The sequence below is a fragment of the Pteropus vampyrus genome, unplaced genomic scaffold (assembly GCF_000151845.1).
Source record: "Pteropus vampyrus isolate Shadow unplaced genomic scaffold, Pvam_2.0 Scaffold9, whole genome shotgun sequence".
Lineage (NCBI taxonomy): Eukaryota > Metazoa > Chordata > Mammalia > Chiroptera > Pteropodidae > Pteropus > Pteropus vampyrus.
The window spans coordinates 5,317,181-5,328,319 of record NW_011888790.1 but is presented as its reverse complement, the minus strand read 5'-3'; the positions used below and the strand labels follow the sequence as shown (position 1 = coordinate 5,328,319).

The following is an 11,139-nucleotide window of genomic DNA, read 5'->3' as shown; positions in this document are numbered from 1 at the left end:
TGTAACTGCTGAATATATTTCCAAAAATCTTTAAGAAGGGATCTCCGAATCCCTCAAAATCCCCACAAAATTAATATATATTTTTTTAAATTATGACCTATACTTGTAAATCTCATTTTTGTGTGTTGCAGCAGGGTGGTCAGAACGTCAGACAAAACAGTAGGGAACCTGATCATCTAAAAAGTCAATATTAATGCAAAATCGTCACTTTTAGCCTTTTTGGCGGTGCATGATCATTACAAACTCAGTACCTGAATATGCTTAGATTATCTCAAGAAAACAGTAACGATGGTTTCCTCAAGGATGGAGACTGGTAGACACAGAAACTGGGGTGGGAAGAAGATTTACTGTTCACTATTTATCCTCTCGGTATGATTTTAGTTTTCACCATATGCATGTGTTACCAATTTAAAAATAATAATTAAAAGAAACCACAAAGTGCAGTTCTTAGTTTCGGTTCAGCTAAAGAACTTTTAGGTATCTTTAACTTCCTGTTTCATTCTCACCTGTCTGAATCATGAGCTGCCTGGAAGACTCAACCATTGACACTTGATAGACAAAAGCAGTGAAAGAATATGAAGTAACAACACTGAACATTATTTTGTGTGAATTCACTTGAACAAAGAGCTTTTCTGCAAAGTCCCTAGAGCCCCCTTGTCTGTGAATGGCAAATTGGCTTTGACTCAAATCCTTTTATAGTGAGCAATCAACGAAATCCAAAGGTAAGCTGTATAAAATGTTGATGTAGTTTACTCTACTCTGAACATAATCAGCCATTTCAAGGAAACAAAATAGGACAGTGATGGATTTCTTTTTCTTTTTGAGCTTTGGGATAATTATTATCATGTTGGTAACTGATATTGGAACAGCAGATATAAGTAGATTTAATTTTTTGAAACAACTGCAACAATCTCACTTGGCTTCATCAGATGAAAACTCAGATCCCTAAAATAGGTTCAGATCATTTTGGAAAGGGCCAGAGACCTACAGTGTTCTAAATATCTAGCCCTAAGGAGGTGTCTTTATCCATATGGAAAATGTTATTATAATGTCTGTGAACGTATTTCTCTTCTCTGGTATCCAGAATCTTAATGTGTCAAAGCAAACTATAATGGAATCAGAAAAACTTTCTGGAATTATAAACTTGTATTCACATGTGGCCCAATAATGGTTGACTGCTATGAAATACCGAAATGAATTAAAGTTTCTAAAAAACTTTTGTCTCACAGCCTCATATATTTAGGGAAGAACTGAACATTTTAGTCTATGTTATGACACAAACTGGCTGTGTGACCTTAAGACAGTCATTTAACCTTTCTGTACCAGTTTTCTCCTCTGAAAAATAAAGATAATAACACCTTCTTTACCTACCTCCAAGGGTTGTGAGAGTTTATTGAAATCATGTACACGAACACTTTGCAAAAATGAGGATGAATAATCTCAAATTCATCCTACACACACTCTGCTGTGAATAGCAACCACTGTTCAATCTATAATTGATTTACCTGCTCTCCTCAGCAACACACCTGCAGAGTTGTACAACTCGGGGGCGGGAGGGAGGGATACTCCACACACAAAGGATACAATGTAAATGGCGCCCCCTGCAGGTGTTTGGAATAGAAAATAGCAATTAATAGTAATTTGAGGCTTGCTCTGAGTTTGGAATGGAACGGCTGAAATTTCTCTGCTTTACCATTGTTTGGGCTGCTAAAGCAATAGCCAAAGAGCATAACAGGAGAGCTTGAGCTGAGGAAGGCAGCTCTTAAGAAATCAGTTTTTGTACTTTTTGAAAGGGCTATGGAGAACGGGCCTCAAAATGCTCTCTCCCCTCCTTACTCAAAGTGCTGCCTGCAGGCCAGCAGCAGCAGCATTCCCTGGGAGCTTGTGGGGAACGCATATGCTCAGGCACCTCCAGCTAAGTAGATCAAAAACTGTGGGGGTTTAATGATGTGTTTTAGAAGAAAAAGGGAACTGAAGGAAAGCCTGGTCATTAATGAGGAGAATCTGAAGGAACTCAAGTGGAGAATGAATGCTCCCCAAAACACACACCTGGGAAATAAATCTGTTCTTTGGGGAAAACCTTAATTTCCATGAAACTGGTCAATTTACACTACAGGACCATAATATATTTATCGAGCTGTTTTGATTGACAAGCCAGAAGAACTTACTGGGTCCTGCTCACGGTTCTCTCTCCAAGGAGAACTCTGACAGGCTTGGTCTCTCCCGAACCCCTCCTGGAGGCCTGAATCTCATCTAGTCCAACCCTCATACAATCGTCCTTACATGAATCTCTGCTATTGGGAGGCATGATTCTTAGGCCTCAAAATGAATCTGGATTTTCTAAATGCAATTTGCAGTTTTCCATTTAATGTGGTCAAATCTTGCAACATCTTTAAGTGCCAAATTTTTCTTCTTTCTGGAGCTCAAACTAACAGGGCCAGGCCATGCCCTAAGAGGGCACAACTGGCTTTACATTTGTAGAATGTAGGCTGGTCCAATCTCTGCCCAACCCGTGATCCATAGATCCATAGAATCTCAAGGGCATGAAATGTGTTTTGTGGATATCTCTAAAACTCACTGATTCAAACAGTAACACCATTTTTGAAATTCAGTTTTCCTCTTGCTTGGTTTAAATGTTAAACAATTGAAGAGAATCAAAAGTCTGCATTCATTTTCATATCTGCATTTTGGGGTTAGGATAAAATAATATCAGTAAGATATTTCCAGTTTTTGGAGAGGAGGAGGTTTTGTGTTATTACTATTATTATTCTTCTAATTTTTGTTAGAGCAACACTTGGTTATTTAGCACACTTGCAGAATAGGGCATTCTCTTTAACAAAAAATTATGGCTAGAAGAAAGCCATCAAATCTGGAATGCAGTCATTTTTTAAAAGATAAAAATCCAGTGAATAACATGTCACCAGATCTATACTGAGTATTATTTTTTTAAATATTCATACCAAATATGAATTACAGAAACTTCCAACTTGTCAAAGTTGTTAATGTAGTTTAAAATTATCATTGCGCTTTGGATATAAGGAGGTGTCGGTGAACAGTTTTGGTAACAGCATATTAGACAGTGGGGTTCCCTCCCCTATTGCTACTGTGTGGACTTGCATGGCAGCCAGAATATAGCGTTGCAAGAGCTGCCAGCTGGAAATGGAGGAACCTCGACACCAGGTAAATTATTCAAAGTATGCAGGTGACTAGCAGACTGCCTGACTCAAGCATGAGTTATATGGCTCAGAGCGGCCCTTTCATGATATCTAATCTCTGCTAACTCCAAAAAGAATGGCATTGTCTGTCTTTATTCTTTCCTATGAGAAATCAGAAACAATAAGCAGCCTAGGTTTCCAGACTTTATTTTAAATCAGATTCATTAGTATAACAAAGCAATCCCAGATTACATCGGGTGAGACGTTAAAAACTACCCTGAACCCCACTGAGGGAGGGTTACTTTTTCTTTCCTTTTTCCTGGGAGGAACTTCACTTGCCACAGGTTAGATCAGACCCCACAAAACACAGCCTGGGGCGTGCACCCTGACAGGTACATAGCCCGCCCCTCATCACCCTGGGACATCTGAACTCATCCGGGTTTTACCTCATTTCCACCATTACTTCACCTCCATTAAAACTTTGAAACACAGTTTAAGGATTTCCACTAATAGGGCTTATTATTTTTAATTGACTAAAAGAATTATACAGAGGGTCCTTTGTTTCAAAATAGCTTAAGGCAAGCAAGGAAAGATCGCTTCCCCAAATGGGCAGGTCCTGTCTCCAGGCCTAAGGTTAATAGCCACGTAGGTGGGCATGCTCACAGTGAATGCTTTTCCCTATAGGAGTTCACATGTCTGCCCTGTGTCACTTCAAAAACCCATGACAACACAGCCCCTCCCAGGGCTGCCAGGCCTGTGGTTACGTGCTCCCTCATGCCCTTGGCATTCTCAGCAGTGGCCAGCCCGACCTTACACAGCTGCAGCTGCAGCTGCCAACAGCTTTATCTTTTTTGTGGCTGCCAAGACTCCCATCCACAGCTGTGACCAATCATTCATTCAGCAAAACGTACTGAGCCATTACTATGTTCTAGGCAGGGGCCCAGATGCCTTTGGGGTCACCCATCACTTTAGGGCATGGAATTATCTTCCCACCGCTTTCCCTGCCTTGTGGGCTTTGGGGTCAGAGAGAACTAGGTTGCAACTAGACTCTATCACTGAATGAGTTTCTCACCCTCTTGTGACTTTGTTCCGCTGGGTGTAAAGAATGAAATATAAATGTAAAACAATGTATAATGAAGTCATATATAGAGTATTTAGCCCAGTGCCTAGAACACAATGTAAAAACCAGGGTTTCTGAACCATAGCACTATTGACATTTTAGAAAGATAATTCTTTGTTGGGGGTAGGGGTGCTGTCCTGTGTATTGTAAGATGCTGAGTGGCATTACTGACCTTTACCCACTAGATGCAAGTAGCATCCCTCAGCTGTGATAGCCAAAAAATATTTGCAGATATTGCCGCTGGGGGACAGAAGTTCTCCTGATTGAGAACCATTGTATAAAGACTAAAATAAGAGTATCTTCGATTACTATCCTCATTATCAACTGAGAAACATTAATCTCCCAACATGCCATTGAAAATGCAAATTCTACTTATGGGGAAGAAAAGCATGTGAGATCCAGAAGAGTCAAAGAACTGAGCTTACCCTTACAATGATCTTTTCAGAGATGTGGGCAGACAACAGATAGAACTGGTCTTGGTTAGCAGCATACAGTCCAACCACCAACATGAAGTATCTAATTCAGAAACAGTAGGCCAATGCCAACACATCAGGGAACAGACACATAATTTGTGCAATCAAATACCACCCCATGGTTAATCAGTAGTGAATTTACCTAGATGCGTTCGCATTTAAAGATTGTATATTTAAAGATTTTCTCTTCTGCTCTAAATTGTCCCTCCTGTGAAGCAAGAAAGCTGTTGATTCGCTCACTACTGTTCTGAGTCCACCCTTTGCCCAGTTTGAGGCATTTGTGAGCTGTGTTGCAGGGTCCCAGAGCAGCCTTCACTGGGGAAACACCCACTAGGGACCTGGGCTCAACCCATCTATGCTGACTTGGTGCAGGCTGCATTCCCGGGCCCTCAGCACAGCACTGCTCACAAACACATGCACAACAAGAACTCACCTTAGAGGTCCCCTTGTCCAGGGTCACCCAAGCTATGTGTCCTAGGCCTCAATGGAAGGAGACCCAAAAGAGTTTGCTCAGCCACACTGGACCCTTCCCGCCAAAAACTGCTCTTGGCCATGTACCCTGAACCTTTCACGTCCTCCAGTTATGACTTTGGTCAAAAACCTGGAGCCTCCCCTATAGCTCCCAAGGTAATTTTCGTGCTGTTATTTCAGTTGCTTCTTCATATGCACTATTGATGAGACATTTTTAAGATCAGAACATTTCTTGAAAGTAAGAATAAATACTGTCCTTATCAGAGAAATTTTTGCTTTAAGAACTTCATGAAAAACTTCAGCAACTTCCTCTGTAACACTCTATAGACTCTCCAATCCCTAGAGAACAAGAGTTCTCCTTTGTATCTAAAATAATAAATTATTATTATTATTACTATTAGCAGCTACCATCTACCAAGCGCTCAACATATCATGCACTGGGCTAAGCAGTTTATCTACTTTATTTCATTTAGATTCCCAGAACAGTTCTACAGAAGTAGGATATGGTTTTTGTTCCCATTTTACAGAATAAGAAAATGAGTCTCAGAGAGGTTAAGTTACATGCTCAAGGTCACCAAGCTAGTAAATGGTAGTATCAAATATCCAAGCTCAATTCTGTCCCACTCCGAAACCTATATTCTAAAACCAGTGGTTTTCAACCGTAAGCATGCATCACAGACACCTGGAGGGCTTGTTAGAATACAAATTGCTGGGCCCCACCCCCAAAGTTTCTGGTTCAGTAGGTCTTGAGTGGAGCCTGAGAACCTGCATTTCTGACAAGTGTCCAGGTGCTACTATATCTGATAGTCCTGGGACCACACTACAAGACCCACAGGTCTGAATCATTAATGAAACTTCTTTTCTTTCTTTTTGTTTTTCAAAAAAGGCTAAAAAGCTGCAGGATTCAGGGCATCATATTAGTAAGCATCATACAGGTTTGAGAAATGCAGTCAGTCCTCAGGCCTTGGATGGCAGTGAGACATAAACCTGTGGTCACTCAAGAAAATCATGGAAGGACCCAAGGTGGGCGGGTTGGGAGCTGGGCATTGCTAGGATGAAGATGGAAGAAGAAAGATGACTAAGGGTAAGTGAGACATGTTAATAAGCTGAAAGAGTCAGAGTAGGGAGGAAAGTGGCTGAGGGAGGTCTGGTGTGCTGGCTGGTGGGGCCCAGAGGAGCAGAGGGCCTTTGGAGGACTCTGTCTGGGCAACTAAAGCACTGGGTCCCCCAGGACTGACATAATGATGCTAGTACCTCTGGTCAGGGTTTGGTTTCCCCTTCTTTCTCATGTTATTTGCTGTGGTTTCACTGAAGTGTAGTCGGCCCAGCGTTACTTTGGTGACTTGGTTGGCCAGCAGGTCAATTCTAAAACAAACAGCAGAAATACCAAGGGACTATAAAAGGACATGGAGTCTTTAATCGTTATCTAACCCATTCTGAGATTCTCTGGTATGTTCAGCTCCCGGTTCTCATGACGCTGTGGAGGACAATTTAGTCCGGTTACTGATTTTTTAATAAGCTGTGCACAGCATGGCCAGGAATGGCTGCCAGGGAAGGCCACAGAATAACTCTTGAATGGTAAAAAATGCTCATTCAGCAGGAGCTCAAGCCCAGAGTTTCTGACTCCTAAGGGCCATATGCTCTCAATACCACATGTGGGTTCTTTTAACTCCACAATGGGGAGGAAATACATATTTTATTTGTGCCTCTGCCAGTTCCTATAGCACTTGCCTCCTGACTGAAGCGATTTCTCTTGGTTCCTCATAGACTCCTTTACATCTCCTCCCAATATTTGCCCTCCCCTATCCTGGCTGTGGGAGGAAGACCACACATAGTCTGCTTGGGCGAGGAGAACCAGAAGCACCAGGCAGGCTTAGAGCTGTGTTTGTACATGTGGCTCCCACTGGAGTGGCAGGCTGAGATCCTGCCTGGTCTGCTCCAGCTAAGGGGCCAGCCCTTATGAGACTGACTCAGTCAAAACACTGAGACGTCTCAGCTGCGCCCCAGCCAAATCCATCAAAAAGCAAACCGCACTCCAAAGGCATTCTATAGAATACTCTCTCTGGACCGCCAAACTGCTTTGGATGATCCCAGTCCTGTATGCTTTATATTTTGGAACCCATTAGGAAATTGATCAACATAGCTTTAAAAATTAAGAAAAATAAACTTTAAGCGAAGCAGGGATCCAGAACCTTGAAATTAATTCCTTTAACATCAGCCAACTTAAATGAAAAATTAAAAGAAAGATCGAACCATAATCTATCTCAAGGAACCAAAATTGTTAGCAAGACTGTCAGTAGTAAATGATAATAAAAATAATAATGACTTAAAACTGGACCTTTTTATAAAGATTTTTTTGAAAATATTTCGATGCATTTTACCTACTTTATCTTGTTGATAAACTTATGTTCATAACATTAACATATTATTATCAATTTAGTTTCTCCAGTAGGATTCATTTTAAATAAGCAAAATGAGCAAGAGGTCTTTTCAAAGCACTCACAAAGGAATTCAGAAAGGAAATTCTTACTTAACAGGATCGAAAATCATCTTGCTTCTATCTGCTTGTGACTGTTCAATGGCAATTATTTGATTGGTGGCTTCTACCTGTGTGGAACAACATAAAGTAAATTAATTACTTAATAAATGAATTGATTAACAAAAATGTTCATTAGTAAATAATGTTCAAGTACATAAAAAGTTTTCCAAGGCATTATTCTAGGCACTTGGCTGTAGACAGTGGCCCTGACCTTAAAGGAGTATGCTATTGGTGAGAAAAGAACAAAATACCTGTAAAACTACACAACAAAAACACAAGACAACAGAGTAGTTCAGGTAAACAGTGAGTACATAATGGGCTAGTAGGTGACTGAAACATCAGGAGCAAAACACAAGAACAAGGCAGCTCAAAGGATGTGGGCATGCATGCATTCATTCATTTAGTATATAAGTACCCGTTGAGCACCTGCTACGCACCAGGCTTTGCTCGAGACACAAGTTGACAAAATTAACAAATATCGGTGCCCTTACAGACCTTACATTCTAATTAGAAGAAAAACTGATAATGAAAATAAGTAAAATAAAGAAAAGAACATTTATTTAGTACTTGCTACAGACTCTTCTTATTAGCAAACAGTGACAAGGGTGTGGTGAGATCTGCCTTATCATCTATGGCTTGTGGGTATTCACACAGTAACCATCTCTCTGAAAAGCAATTGGGCAACCTACATCAAGAGTTTTAATAATGTTCATTCTTATCTTTGATGTGTAAATTCCTCTTCTGGAATTTATCCTCTTGCAAAGATGGGTATATGTGGATGTTTATTGCAGTTTTATTAACAAGAATAAAAAACTGGAAATAAAACTTACAATATCACAGGAATTCATGTGGTATATCTATGCAATAGAAAACTATATCATCTTTGTAAACAATAGTTGATAGAGTCTTTAATATCCTATAGTGTTATTTTTACAATAGATTAATAATATAAGATTAATTTTAATAACAGAAAAAATACAGAAAAATTAGTCTACCAAATGGTGGATTTCAAATATGAATGAATTTTTTCCCTTCTTCACATTTTTGTATTATATTCCAAAATTTTCACAAATGGACTCATTACTTCCAAAACCAGAAAAACATGGTTTTTTTCCCCCTAACGTTTTATTTGTTTGTTTGTTTGTTTGTTTGTTTAACATTTTATTTATTTTCCCCCCTTCTTTTTCCCTTCCGGTAACCTCTAGTCCATTGACCATGTCCATGAGTCTCTGTTTGTCCTGTTCATTTGTTGCTTTTAGGTTATATCCCACATATAAGTGATATCATGTGATTTTCAACCTTTTCTGTCTGGTTTATTTTGCTTAGTATGATTATTTCAAGGTCCATCCATGTTGTTGCAAATGGTGGTATTTCATCTCTTCTTATGGCGGAGTAAAATATTCCATTGTATATATGCACCACAGCTTCTTTAGTCAATCATCTATCATAGGACACTTCAGTTGCTTCCATGTCCTGGCCACTGTGAATAGTGCTGCTATGAACATCGGTATGCAAATATCTTTTCAGATATGAGTTTTTAAGTCTTTGGGGGTAAATACCCAGTAGAAGGATTGTTGGATCATATGGTAGATCAATTCTTAGTTTTTTGAGAACCTCCATACTGTTTTCCATAATGGCTGTACCACCAGCAGTGTATGAGAGTTCCTATTTCTCTGCATCCTCTCCAACATTTGTTATTACTTGTTCTGTTGATGATAGTCATTCTAACAGGTGTGAGATGGTATCTCGTTGTAGTTTTGATTTGCGTGTCCCTAATAGCTTGTGATGTGGAGCATCTTTTCCTATATTTGTCGGCCATTTGTATGTCCTCTAGGAAGAAGTGTCTGTTCAGGTCCTCTGCCCACTTTTTGATTGGATCGTTTGTTTTTTATTGTTATTGAGTTGTATGAATTCTTTGTATATTTTGGATATTAGGCCCTTATCGAAGGTGTTGCTTGCAAATATATTCTCCCATTCGGATGGGTGTCTCTTTACCTTGTTGACGATTTCTTTTGCTGACCCGAAGCTTTTTAGTTTGATGTGGTCCCATTCATTTATTTTTGCTTTTACTTCCCTTGCCTTTGAGGTCAAATTCATAAAATCCTCTTTAAGTCCAAGGTCCTTGAGTTTAGTTCCTATGTTTTCTTCTATGCATATCATTGTTTCAGGTCTTATATTCAGATCCCTAATCCATTTGGAGTGAATTTTGGTGTGTGGTGATAGACAACAGTCTAGTTTCATTCTTTTGCAGGTAGCTTTCCAGTTTTCCCAGCACCATTTATTGAAGAAGCTTTCCTTTCTTCACTGTATGTTTTTGGCTTTTTTGCCGAAAATTATTTGCCCATATAAATATGGGTTTACTTCTGGACTCTCGATTCTGCTTCACTGGTCCGTGTGTTTGCTTTGCTGCCAATACCATGCCATTTTGATAACTGTCACTTTGTAGTATAATTTGATGTCGTGCAGAGTGATGCCTTCAGCCTCATTCTTTTTTCTCAGGATGGCTTTGGCAATTCGAGGTCTTTTGTGCTTCCATACAAATCTGATGTTTTTTGTTCCGTTTCTTTAAAAAAATGCCGATGAGATTTTGATGGGGATTGCATTAAATCTGTATAATGCTTTAGGTAATATGGTCATTTCAACTATGTTGATTTTTCCAGTCCAAGAACATGGAATCTCTTTCCATTTCTTTGTATCTTCTTCGATTTCTTTTAAGAGGGTCTCGTAGTTTTCATTATATAGGTCCTTCACATGTTTTGTTAGATTTATTCCTAAGCATATTATTCTTTTTGTTGCAATGGCAAAAGGAACTATTTTTACACTTATTTTTCTGACACTTCATTATGAGAGTGTAGGAACGCTATGGATTTTTGAATGTTGATTTTGTATCCAGAAACTTTACTGTATTTGTTTATTGTTTCTAGTAGTGTTCTTGTGGATTCTTAGGGTTTTCTATATAGAGGATCATGTCACAAATAGTGACAATTTGACTTCTTTGTTTCCCATTTGAATGCCTTTTATACCTTTCTCTTTTCTGATTGCACTTACTAGGACCTCCAATGTTATATTGAATAACAGTGGCGATAGTGGATAGCCTTGCCTTGTTCCTGATCTTAGAGAGAAGGTTTTTAGTTTTTCACCATTAAGTATAACGTTGGCTGAGGGCTTATCATATATGTCCTTTTTTATATTAAGTTATTTTCTTTCTATACTGATTTTGTTAAATGTTTTGATCATAAGTGGGTGCTGTATCTTGTTGAAGGCTTTTTCTGCATCTATTGATATGATCATATGATTCTTATTTTTTAATTTGTTTACGTGGTGTATCACATTAATTGATTTGCATATGTTGAACCATCCTTGTTCCTCTAGGATGAAGCC

General features: G+C 39.2%; 1 protein-coding gene across 4 annotated transcripts in view; it reads right to left on the bottom strand.

The window, feature by feature from the left end:
• The window catches only part of MYRFL (myelin regulatory factor-like), a 109,291-nt gene that overhangs the window by 48,697 nt on the left and 49,455 nt on the right, over positions 1 to 11,139 (bottom strand). For all 4 annotated transcript variants that reach the window (XM_023520779.1, XM_023520794.1, XM_023520783.1 and 1 more), the window contains 3 exons: positions 7,750 to 7,826; positions 6,474 to 6,584; positions 4,701 to 4,791 (listed from right to left, as the gene is read on the bottom strand). In XM_023520779.1, coding sequence (XP_023376547.1) covers positions 4,701 to 4,791; positions 6,474 to 6,584; positions 7,750 to 7,826 — 279 coding nt within the window. The remainder of the gene's footprint in view (positions 1 to 4,700; positions 4,792 to 6,473; positions 6,585 to 7,749; positions 7,827 to 11,139) is intronic.